The 13,912-nt window shown below is 37.0% G+C and overlaps 1 protein-coding gene across 1 annotated transcript in view; it reads right to left on the bottom strand.

Moving 5' to 3' along the window:
• The window catches only part of LOC145690230 (out at first protein-like), a 171,168-nt gene that overhangs the window by 66,832 nt on the left and 90,424 nt on the right, over positions 1-13,912 (bottom strand). The window contains exon 3 of the mRNA XM_081764921.1: positions 6,715-6,849. Coding sequence (XP_081621047.1) covers positions 6,715-6,849 — 135 coding nt within the window. The remainder of the gene's footprint in view (positions 1-6,714; positions 6,850-13,912) is intronic.

Raw genomic sequence — 13,912 nt, forward strand, 5'->3', positions numbered from 1 at the left:
AGGTTTTGTGTTGATATAGTATCTCAGGCATACAATTTATCTTACTTCATCAGAAGAAGTGAAGTCAAACAGAAAAATTCAAAATTTGTTACTTGTAAAAGAATTATTAATATCAGATCATATCAAAGATTTGTACACTCCGCATCAAAAGAATTGCGACAGCTAACGCCGTGCAGTTAGTCCACCTTCTTATCCCATAATCGTGTCTGGTAAAGAGACTCCCTCTCTCTCTCCCTTTCTTTTCTTCCATAATAAAATTAGCTAACAACATGAAACAACATTAGCAATTCTAATTTCAAACTACACATGTATTAGTATCGATAAAATGAAATAACAAAACCGGGACGAAACAAGATTCATAAGTTGATTTAGGGAGAAACTGAAACACACACAATGAAAAATTGAAACTAATGGATGTCTGTTACACAGAGGTTCAGAAATGAGGCAGGGAGAGAGAAGGCGACTGGTAATATCCTGGTAAATCCCTTGCCCTTTCCTAACCAACATTCGTAAATCGCCTCTATAATGATAAAGGTGTTTGCTTTCACATTTTAAAACATTGCATGTCGAATATGAGAAATCGATTCTTCACTACAACTTTGGCGTGAACAGGATTTGAACCTATGCTGGACAGCTGTATTAGTTGTAACTCCATTATGTTACCGCTACACTGTCATGCCACCTGAAACTAGAACCCAAATATTATTTACTTTAGCCTTGATTTTTAGAACGATCACCTTGTTCGTGTAAGGTTATTGGTGATCCATAAGCTAACTAACATCATCCAACTGACACTATGATCCGTTTGGGCTATAGCGTGTTCCTTCTATCTGTGCAAATTACAACGTTATATTCGCAAGAGATGAATGTGATGCTGTATGTTCGGAACAGATAAATTTTCGGAAAAGACTAGAAAATGGCAACCTCTTTGGTTATTTGAAAACAAAATTTTATTTATACTAGTTCAACACAAATTTGTTTCCATCCTATAATTCAATGTGATTTATTCACGTTGAAATTTGAAACATGCAAGGTCTGCTACATCTATAAGGAACATCCATTTTCTATTTGAACATTTTCAACTTTTCATTATGATAGGGTTTGGACTTTTAATATAGGATATTTCTGATAAAAATTTAGCAGTAAAATAGCACTCATTCAATTTTATTCAATTCATTCTTTCTTCCTTTCTCTTTTCGTTTTCTTCTTCTATTTTGTTCACTTTGCATTAGTAGTCTGGAATGGAAGATATGACCTTCGCTACCTACTGGGTTTATTAGAATGTAGTTTGCGTCAGTACGTCCAATGAACACTACCGAATTTACAACCGAACCACGCGGAAACAAAGCATATGTGTTAAACTTTTGACATTATCTTAGATGTATCTGTGAGATCTACAGTTCTACTGGAAATTGAGTATGCTATCCTTTATGAAAGAGACTTAATGAATGTTTCAAGCATCCTCTATATATTCGAATAGTCCTGAAAAAAATATATAAAAACAAACATTATTTCTATATTAATGTTGGATTTCTGGTAACGGAACTTTATAATGTTAGGTTCTTTTCTTACTAAGTTTAAAATTCCACATTTTTATCTGTTCTCCCTTTTTTTCTTCTTTTCTCGCCTTCTCTCTCCCTCCCTCATTTCTGAACCTCTGTGTAATAGACATCCATTAGTTTCAATTTTTCATTGTGTGTGTTTCAGTTTCTCCCTAAATCAACTTATGAATCTTGTTTCGTCCCGGTTTTGTTATTTCATTTTATCGATACTAATACATGTGTAGTTTGAAATTAGAATTGCTAATGTTGTTTCATGTTGTTAGCTAATTTTATTATGGGAGAGAAGAAAGGAGGAGAGAGAGGGGGTCTCTTTACCAGACACGATTATGGGATAAGAATGTGCATATTTGGTGGCCTAGCTGCAAGGCGTTAGCTGTCGCATTTTTTTGATGCGGAGTGTACCTCTGACGAAAACACAAATTAGATGTTACGAATACTCACAATCGAATGAATTTACTGATTGCAGTACTTCAGTACTTCCAGAACATAGCATGTTGTCATTTGACCTAATGATACCGTAGCCTATATTTATGACAGAAATGGTGTATTGGGGGAATTGAAGACATCAGTCAGGAAAATAACGATCATTTTTATCACTTTTTCCATTCCCATGGCCCAGAAACTTCTTTTAAACTATCTGCAAATCAGCGGCGTAGCGTAAGGGAACGCCGGTATGCCCGGCATCCCCTGTTAATAAGAAAAAGTACGTATTTCATTAGATATAAATTGTTTGCTTGTAATTATCACAATTATTTCCACTGCAGTCTTCTAGCGCGCTCTCTCGACTTACTTTGACAACAGGAACCTACGCATGCGCGTCGCTCAGATGCACATTTTCTGTCTTTCCTCCTGTCGTATGCTATTTTCCTCGGGCTTCCAGACCTACTGAAAGCATCGGGGTTTTCGTCTGCTTTCTGTTGAATGCGCATGCGCAATACTTCCCTTCTCACTCCTCCTCATCCCTTGCAACCCTACATTTGCTTTAGATATACGCTGGCATATTCAAGTATTTCCAACTGTATATATTTTGAACTAAGCTATAGTTTCTGAACACAACGTACGAGCCCTAATATAAAGGAAATAGAACAAAACGGAAATGGTTAGTTCAACGCATTTTTGAAGCATGCCGGTTATGTAAATAATAGTATTAAAATAGTTATGCCTTAATCGTAACTAAATATATCTTAATTGTAATCTTCATCGTAAAGGAGCTCACAGACACAGGCATAAATTTAAAGCATTCTGTAGAATTACGGTCACCGATCTGGTAGGACAAGAGAGCCACCACTCCCCGTCACTCGCAAAGATTGTGCCAGGGCCCTTCAGTCACTGGCACAAATCTCGGGGACATAAGGGGAACATGTTCCCTACAATCTTGTCCACCCCCCAAATAATCCGATTTGAGATTGTGATGATGATGATTTCTATCCGACTGCCACAAAGGAAACTGATATCCTTTGACTTGTTTCATTTTGAAAAAAAGAATAGTATTCTTTAATATTTCATTGTCATTAATTATTAGTAGTCTATTTTCAACTATTTGTTTAATTCCTGTAACAATTCCTATAATGCTATTGTGGTAATCATAATTTTGCTCAGATAAGAGTATTGTTGCGCCAAATATAGGCCTGATTGATTTTCTTTCATAGTTTTGGGGAAGTCATTATTTGTATTGTTATAAAACAAATGTCCTAAAATTTTAATGTGGATCATTGTGGATGCGTAAGTAGAAACATGTCAATTATTATTATGCATATATTCAAATTTCAGAATGTGCTCACGGCACTGAGTTGAAATAATGATATGTACCACTATTTCATCTACATCACTTAGGTTTACCTCAGAAATCTGATTCATCTACTGTAATATGAGTCTCTTCTCCCCTCCCCCCACAATAAGCTTTAAAATGTGCCCTCCTGCCGATGTTATAGACAACTCTGCTCCCCTAATCCTCCACAGCATTATTTTCAACTTCATAAATATTTTGAACATCGTTAAAAAAAGGAAAGGATTATGGGAACAGTCTTACCCATCCCACGAACGTTGAAGACAGATTTGCTCCCTTGACTTCAGTATCTGGATACAGAAACAGTGTTGGTTTAAGTGCTTTGTATTTACATCTTCAAATGATATATACACTCAGGCCCATATTCACGAACGGACGTCTGAGTTCCGGACCCAAGATGACAAATTTCTAGGGGCGATATATATATATATATATATATATATATATATATATATATATATATATATATATATATATTTGAAAGAACGAGATTGACGTGTGGTATGTGGAGAAAAAAGCCGCCCACGAGAAAGAAATGAAGGGAACGATACTGGAAACAATGTTCATACAAAAGTGAGGCCTAGTTTTCTCGTCACAACGGTAGTGACAAGAAGGAGCTGGGACAATTGGTTATTAAATTCTAACGTAATCCACGCATTCGCTTCTCTATGCCACACTAGACCTCCAATTAGGGGGGCTTCCTCCTAAATTTTGTATAACCCTATATTTCCATTCGGAATAGCTATGTATTGCTGCTTGCAGTAGTACTATATCGCACAAATGACTAACTTTGGCATCCCCCTTTCGGAATATCACGCTACGCTACTGCTGCAAATGACAAAGTGTAGGTGCCAATCACTAAGTTTAATACCAGTCCCAAACTGTACAAAAATTAGTCAACTATTTGCCTCACTGATGTCTTAACAGCAGTGTTATATGCAGAAAAGAAATAACAGACGACTTTCCATTTTTGTACAAGATATGATTCATGAATTATCCACACTTTACCCATTTAACATTACTGTCGTGTTATTTTGACTTTTGCTACAAAGTAAATATTCACTTCAATGGCGCTTTATGATATTGTTCCAGTGAATAAAAACCTTATAACTCAGAAACTACTCGTGCCTCAGTGATGCAATTTTACCCACTTGTTACTGCACAACTATTGTCTATTTTGTGTAAATTTGAGATTTTTTACTTTTGTACTTCCTGAGATATTTGATGGTGAAAATACACGATTTTCGAAAATTCGTAATGTTTAAAAATTTTCAAAAGATCAAGCACGTAGTTCTCAGATCTGAAACTTGTTTGGGACGTTGCCCATTACCTAGTCTCTCTGTAGACAAAAAAATGAAGGTGAGTCTTATTTATTTCGTTTCAAAATGTACATTTCAAAATTGTCATTTTTAGGTTTCCAAGCTCGATGTTCAGAGTTTCTTTTCTCGACATTCTACACCATGTCTCAATGTGCACAGAACATAGAATATTGCTTATTCCATTATCTTTCATATGATTTTGGTTTGAACTCATTATCTTTTAAAACTAAAAAGTTACCGCGTTTAGCGGAATGAACTAAAAAGTTCAAAATACGCTCAGGCGCCCATACAAAATGGCAGCTACGACAAAACCTGCGCGGCTAAAAAATAAATGAATACCCGTTTTCAACTCCCTGAATATGGTACAAACTTAGGTAAAAAATTAATAAAAATTAAATTTTGTCAGCAACCATCATTGGTCGATTCATTTGGATTGGCCCTATAGAAAGCCTACTTAGAATGAGTTGAGATCATACAAGGGAGCCCACACACTAGAGGTAAACGGTTTTTCATTGAGACATCGTTACATCTAAAGGCTTGTCAACATTGTAAATTGCTTTATGACTAATTTTGACTTTTACTTGTCACAAGTTAATTAGGGACCGCTGGGATTAAGAAACACTGTGTTATTATCATAAAATGACATTAGTAACATGGTAAAAGTCACACTGAAAGAGTTCGTCAATTACGCCGTATTTTCGGCTACAGTGATGTACAAGAACAGTCACCAATTCATACTAATGAAAGGTGTTGAACATCTGCGCTATCCTTTATTTTTATCTCATTGGTTTATAACAGGAACTATTTTTCTGTGTTATTTTGAAATAAACTTGGATCTTAATGGTTTCATTCTACTGGTTTCTTTAAGTATAGTTAAATGCTCCTTATTTCCTGATAATTTATATTTTGTTTTATATAATTTTAACCAAATTGGATTTAAGTTATGTTAAGCTAATGCATAATCCATATTCAATTTGAAAAAGCCAGGGACTAGACTTGAAGAAGGAATCAATGCAATTTACATTATTAAAATTGCAGTTCATTTTAAAGAAAACAAGAACATAATTCCCGCGATATATAAATGGACTAAAAATCAAAGATGGTATATAGATATTCAACATCGTTCAGAATGTCGAGGAAACAAGTTCGGTTGTGAACTCATGCCCAGTAAAGTCAACCCATGGGAAATATCCCATTTTGCGAGACTTTTGACGTTTTTTTTTTTTTAATTGAATTTTCGTTGTAATTAGCAGCATTGAGATTTTTTATGTATATAGTTTATCGACAGCAACAGAATTCTCTATGGACAAAAAGTAGACTGACTAATTAGTCCTTAATAATCATGAAATGAGTGCTAATTGTCAAATTTTGTTACCAAAAAATGCATACATGCTAGTGCTGAAGTAACTTACGATTTAAAAAACTCCAAGAATCGGAAATCGTGCTCTGGTATTTTTAAAAGAAAATAAACGGGAAAAAACTAAAATATGAAATGAGAAACAACCAACTTGGAAAACGTTTCACACAAAATGACCAGAAAAAAAGTTCTTCATTACAGGATGATGGCTCAAAGCCATAATGCAAGTATAGATAATTCACTGACACAGTATTGAAGAAAGTGTGTACATACACACAATTGTTTCATTTTTCATATATATAGTTTTATAACTAGTATAGTGCGGAAATTTCAAGATCAAAATGGGAATTTCTACCTTTGAAGAAGGGATTTTATAACTTTTCAGGTTGGCAGCACTGCCCACGCCGTTAATGACGAAATTAATCCGCTAGTAAATGGATGTTTCACCGAAAATTTATTGAGAACAGTAAGAATGTGCCAGTAAACTCTTGTAATATTTTATTCGCGTTCGTACTTTCTTTTGATGCCACCTTCCAAATAAATCTTGCGTTTAATCAGAATATAAACTTATGTTCTTTATGTGATACCATAGATTCAATCAGAATTGAATGTTCCCAATTATCTTATTCTTAAACATTTTATTTGTCATCGACCGAACAGTGTAATGAAATGCAAAAAGTTTTCTCTTACCTGTCGAAGCTTTGCCATGGCATCTGAAGATATAAACTCTCCCTTCTGGAAATGGCACAGGAAACACATTACCTGGTATTGGCTCTGGCCTCTCTCCTCCTCTCCCAGCACAAGGGCTTTAAGAATTTGCACATCCTGGAATTAAGCGATAGAACAGGAATTATGAGCGTTTTGAATGTTGTGCTTTGAATTCTGTTTCTTGCACGAATTGATTAAGAAATTAGCTTAAGATAAGGAATATTACACATTAATTTGTGTTCGCTACGCTGATAACACTTCGTGGTAAGGCAATAGAAAAGTCGAACATTTCAACTATATTGACAGCGTTATGTCTACAGAGAGAGGGACAGAGAATGATGTCTACTGTTTAATTGAAATGGCATCAGCTTTAACCCAGCGAATGCTCACAGTTTGGTTAACGACAGCTATAAATGTTACCACAAAGATCAAGGTCTTCAAGGGCAACTGCAATAAGTGTATGTCTGCGAAGTATGTAAATTTACAGCCAGATGGATCAAACAGCTAAATATTTTTTCCAACAACGCTACCTCAGAAAAATCTTCGGTATCTCCTATCATTATCACACTATCAATAACGATATTCTACCAAGATCAAGCTCTAAACCGTTTAATCGACAACAGTAGCCGAGCATCGACTACAATTTGCTGGACGCATCCCGCACATATCCGAATGTTGATTACTAAAAATTGTTCTCAATGGACTCCTTCAAGAGGATAGGGGAAACAAGGCTGGCCTCAAAAAGCCTGATGTCACATTTTTATGTAGGACTTGAAACTCGTCAACGCCGCTGAAACTTGCTTTAAATAACCGAAATCGCCGGACAATGCTTGCTGCCCAGTATGCCTCGCACTGGAACTGATTATATTGATGGTGTCATATTTTCATACAAAATTTAAAGAAAATTCGTAGCACCCAACCATTAACTTCTGCAATGGTTTTCATATATGTGACTAGTTGGAATGTGTGATTAGATTATAGCTATGTAAAATAAAAATTAATTTTCCCGAATACACTTGACAACATGGAAATACGAAAGTAAAGTTGTTACAGCATGATTTCAAGCCAATAGTGGATATTAAGGGCAGTCACATCTGTAAATAGTTAAAAATGTATCACTACAAACTAAAGGAAGAAACTTTTCCTAATGTCCTAATTTTTCTGCATAAGAATTAGTATCACATTAGTTTTCTTCCCTTAACACGTAGCGATAATTAATTTTTACTTGTGTGAAGTTTTTCATATACTGCCACTGATTGAAGAATCACCTTAATCAACTTACTTCATCGCCTTATTGAACGCAAGGGCGTACCTTTTATAATACGTTTATATCTACGAAATTTCGACAATCTTATTTTATAGACGGAACATGTTCTCAAAGATCAGCGTTGTCAATTCTTAGTGTGATTTCTAACCTTCTATCTACATCATATTGTAAGTTTCTTTATATTGTGTTATTATGATTGTAGTGTTGTTACTGTTACCTATAGTATTGTAATAATATTGATAATATTTTAATTGAACGTTCGATTAGTACGATTTGCCAAATAGTTGTTTCTCAGAGAGGCTCGCCAAAAACTTTCCTACTTCTAAACGAAATAGTCCTATTCACTTCTTTTTAAGTTTATTTTAGCGGACTCACGCTTAAAATCAGGCCGTGAAACTAATATAACCAATGATGTTATAATAAAAATTTACAGCTTTGATATCACAACCCTATATTTCTGTTAAAATTTGTGCCTGCTTGACGTCTATACGAAAACTTCAATCGATTTTTACAAAATATTTATAATAAAAGAAACAATATTTTTGTTTTCCATTCACGTTTCGTTTCGCCCACATAGCCCAATATATTTAAGAGATTTCCATTGTATTTCTGTAATGTATGCCTATCACGAGACAACATTTGGATGTCCTAAAGTTGTCCTATGATTATCTCGCAAAAAAATGTTCAGAAATACCCTACAAAAATCCTGAAGGAAGTCCTGTTTCCAGGAATGAAAAGTCATTTGGATTACACAGGATGTCCACTGGCAAAAATGAGACTACCGTGGAGAACTCGATCTCCCAGCACTGACATGCCCTGGATGTCTAAGCGACGTCTCTGTGTTGTATGAGTCTCTCTGTTGTATGGGTTCTATACTGTATGTGTCTCTATGTTGTATGAATCTCTGACATTATGTGTCTATGTGCTGTATGGGTCTAAATGTTGTATGGATCTCTGTGCTGTATGGTTAGCAGTGTTGTATGGATCTCTGTATTGTATGAGTCTGTGCTATATGGGGGTATGACTCGCATGAGTGCTATATGGGTGTGCACATCTGATATATGAGTATGATACATGCGATGTGCTGTTTCCCATACATTGATGTGGTATATGGGATATATATATATGGGTGAGTGGCTATATGTGTAGGGGAGGGGGGACAATGGTACGATTTTTACTTACCCGAGATTTTAGAACATATCGTCAGCTTGAGAAACATGATTTTTTGTTACTTAAACTGTGATTCTTTAGCTATATTTACAATGTACAATATTGTTTCTACTAATGTCCTACCTGGAGTAAATTACATTTTACGAAAGATCCGCAATCTGTACCAATCTTCCCCATGTGGGGCCAGAATGCTACTAGCTTGGGGCAGATTGGTACGAGCAAAGTGAAATATCACACAGGCTTTCTGATAATAGAGATAAAGTAATTTTTGTGTTATTTTTCCATAAAATATTTTGAAATATAATATTCTATTAAACTTCCACAAACTCAAGATTTTAACAATAGATTTAAGGACCTACAGCAGCAACAATGCAAACTAAAAACATGTTTCATAAAAAAAAAAAAGAATTGAAGATTTGTCAGAATCTTTAGTAATTCAATAGATCTAGTTCAATCTGTTACAAATAAAATAAAATAAAATAAAAAGTCCAATGCTTGCTTGTGTTCTCATCAAAATTTAAAAGTTCCGCAAGCTATTTACAAACAAAAAAAAGTACTATAAATGAGGTTCTGTCTCTAAAAGGAAAAATAGTAGTAAATAATCCAAGGGCTATCTACAGTTTACAAAATTTTGAAATCTTTCATACCTCAACTACTAACTGGAAAAGATGTTATAATTTTGGTTCGAGCGTCTCTTGTCTCCAAAGGAGGCGGAGCTTTGTTATTATAAAGGAAACCAAGAAAGTTCTGTCGCTTTTTCACCCACAACCTTCGAACATTGATGTCACATAAAACGTACCTGGAAGATCAGAAATAGTCCCACCAGCATCGACGACCTCTGCCAACGCTCTGGAAGGCCATGGATTCCATCGTGGTAGAAATGGTGGTAATCGAATGGTGCAATATCCGGGGAGCATGGCGGATGCAGTAGTGTTTCCCATAAAAGGCATAGAATGGTGTCCCGGATCATCCTAGCCTCGTGGGGCTTAGTGTTGTGTCCTGTAACAGCAGGACCCCTTTGCGATTCAGATGTGCTGGCTCTATCTAGGTAGAGTTGTTCTTGAATACAAACCAACTGTTCACAGTACACATTTGCATTGATGCTCTGACAAGCTGGTAGCAGTTCCCGATACACGATGCTACGAGCAATTCCCGATGCACTAAACACACAGGAGGACCTTCTTTTGGTGCAGTGCTGGTTTTGGCTGTTTTTGAACCGGTTCATGAGATGCTAACCAATCATGACGGCGCCGTGGAGCTTCGTACAGGACCCACTTCTCATCATATATCAACACCCTTCCAGAAATTTCTCCTTCCTCAGACAAGACAGCAAAGAAACACAGGTATCTGCTCGCGTTGCATTCTGGTTCGGATCCAATCATGTGGAATCCATCGACTCAACTTGTAATGCTTCAAAGTTGATGGAGGTGCTGCCGAACGGTTTCTTCACTCACACTGTAGTCTCAATTTCTCACATGTCTGGCCATTGTTCGCCTTAATTGCTGCCTGAAGATCTTCATTTTGTACATGTGTTGATCTTCCGGCACGTGGTGCGTCTTCCAGTGTTTCGTCACCGTTTTTAAACTTGTTAAACCGCCGTTGCACTGTCCGCGTAGTCACGACACTCTCACAAAGACCTGGCATATCTTCTCCTTTCCTACAGCGGCGTTTGACCCCAGTTTGAACTCGTACACTATACTCGCCCTTAGGGCTCTTTGTAGAAGTTCCATGTTTACTCTGTCCTTACGCAAGTTCACTGTTTAACTGAACTGCCGAATCGGGTAGTATGTTGGGTATTTCCACTCCAACAACTGACCTTTGCCTTATCTCCATTCGCATTCAAGTCTGGGTGTGAGGGCCAATTGAACACAGACCTCCACAAAAAGAGACAGAACTTTCTTGTTTACCTTTATAGTATTAAAGTTTCAAGAACTTCGCCGAATAACTTTCAAATTGGTTGCTGAAAGTCGAGTAAATATGATGCTTACTACACGCTGGATTTTAGCGTCCATGTATAAATATATATTTGAGGTTGATTTTGTTAGATATTGTGCCTATTAAACTCACTCGCATGTTATGGCCTGGCGTAAAGAATCTTCACATTTTTGCTATCAAGGCTCCTAAATGGTTAAACAATTTTCCTTTCGAAAGTTTGTGTACCTATCGACTATACGTATAGTTCCGGAAAGTCGGAAATATAATAATAGGAAAGTTTTCCATATTATTTTAGTTAATTTATTTTTATGTTTTGATTACGGAAATCAAGCGATCACACATTAGATAGCCTATATTATTAGTAACTTTTTCTACTTGATGTTAATCACAACGAAAACTGTGATACATGGGAAATGCACAAAGAGTAGTCTGCCCTTACAATTACAAATGGAAGGGGTAGATTGGTACAGAGCAGTGGGGACACTTTGGTCCGTACCAATCCACCCCACATGCTGTGTAGTAATATGCTCCAGCCGAACTTCAGGATCATTAATTCCTATAACTGAAAAACTACTCCACGCAAGGCAATTGAACATAAATGAAATTATTTGTAAGGAATTATACTTTCATGCAACGTACAGAAGGGTATACGGACAAAATCTCGCGGCCGAAACATCGCCGCCCAAAATCTCGCCGGCCAAAACCTCGCGGGCCAAAATCTCGCCGGGCCAAAACCTCGCGTGGCCAAAACCTCGCCCCCAAAACCTCGCGTGGCCAAAACCTCGCCTCCAAAACCTCGCGGGACAAAATCTCGCCGCCCAAAACCTCGCGTGGCCAAAACCTCGCCGCCCAAAACCTCGCGTGGCCAAAACCTCGCCGCCCAAAATCTCGCCGGGACAAAACCTCGCCGCGAATGAAACTTTTCTTTAAAATTTACCCAATGTGTTTCCTAATATGCAATTCCACATTACAAATAATAATAATAATAAGAAGAAGAAGAAGAAGAAGAAACAAAACATCGTGTGCGTGGGCTTTCTCGGGTTATTCCCGTTTCCTTCCACTTTCTTTATTCGATCATTTCCTTCATCCTGGTCATCTACGTCTCCTTTAACCTATAGGACATAATCAAGGGACGTCATAAAAACTCATTATTTCATACTTTCATAAATATTATTAGATTTTTGTTAAAATTTTAAGTTTTTGGATGTTCCTAAGTTCACAAAACTAACCTCGTTAGTTGTCATTACTTTCCTTATGCAGACTTTCTTTCCTTATAACCAGTTTAAAAACATCCTGTCGCCCTACCTTCACATTGAAATCCTCTAATACAGAAATAGAATTTTCATATGGTATCGCGGGACTTGGTCAAATACCCGTGATACTTCTTCTAAAACAGCGTCTTTTATACCGTCATCCTTATCATCTGTTGGAACATTTACATTTTGGTCAGGCGAGATTTTGGGTATGGCGATATTTTGGGGCGCGAGGTTTTGGCCCGGCGAGATTTTGGCCCGCGAGGTTTTGGGCGGCGAGGTTTTGGCCAGGCGGGGTTTTGGCCTGGCGAGATTTTGTCCCGCGAGGTTTTGGGCGGCGAGGTTTTGGCCAGGCGAGGTTTCGGCCTGGCGAGATTTTGGGCCGCGAGGTTTTGGTCCGCGAGGTTGTCGTCGCGAGGTTTTGTACCCAAACCCGTACAGAAGTTTTCAAAAATTCAGTGCTTATTACAAATATAAGCTTACAAAGACATAAGTGAAAACTTCCTTTTGCTCTAAGAAATCAAGTTTTTTTTTCTGCACAGAGAAAAGAACGCTGCGTCCATCCATCAACTGTGCCTCACGATGTTTGTTTGTCACCAATGTTGCCAACACCAAACTGTTGTCCATTTACCTCTTCACAGTGGAAAAATATCTACCTCGTACCTATGTGACCTGTGTACCAATGTCCACCCCCTCTCCCCTACCTTAGTACACCAAGTGTATAAAATGAAACAAATAAGTCAATAACAAAAGAAAAAAGTGAGTGCATTAAAAGAATGAGATGATCGACAGACGTAGAATACCATATTTTTGTAGCCACTTACACAAACGGAAATCAAGTTAGGAAAGCAACGTAGTTGTGTCATGTTTACATACATATTTTTTTTCTTCTATCGTATTTAATAAGACCAGCAGGGAAAAAAATAATTTTTACCCTTGTGCGAATCTCTAGAGACGATCACAAACACAGAGAATCGATTTTATTTTATGACGAACATAGCTCTAGCTCGTCAGAGAATTGTGATGTCCCTAGACTGTTCTTCTCCCCTTGTACAGCAAAATTCGCTTGAAGCTCCAATTTCCCTTGATTCACTCATTCATCAATCTTGCTCATGGCATTCTACCTGTCATTTGATCACATCGTGGTCACTAGTTAATTGCTCCGATTCTATAGAACCAAGCACCGTGTCAAATTTTACAAAGCACTCTGAATTTACGTTCAGTTTAAACTTCATGTAGCGACTCTAATCTCTCTCTCTCTTACTCATTCTTTCTCTCTCTCTCATTTGCTTGCTCTCTTCTAACACAGGATATTCCATCATATATTTAAACAATTCTTTATCAGGTACACACTTCTCACCATTAGCAAACTGGCCTTTTCATTGCATTGCACTAAAAGATGTTAATTTCTAGTTGCGCCGTGGAGGATGATTGAGAAATCACCTATGACGGGCAGATTTTAAAATTCGAGTCTTTGTCAAATTTGTCAGCATAAGTGAAGCAGATCCTCGTTTCCCGTCACGATCCAATTTGCCAGTTCAACAACTATTCCATA

Source organism: Thermobia domestica, chromosome 1, assembly GCF_964235325.1.
Source record: "Thermobia domestica chromosome 1, izTheDome1.hap1.1, whole genome shotgun sequence".
NCBI lineage: Eukaryota > Metazoa > Arthropoda > Insecta > Zygentoma > Lepismatidae > Thermobia > Thermobia domestica.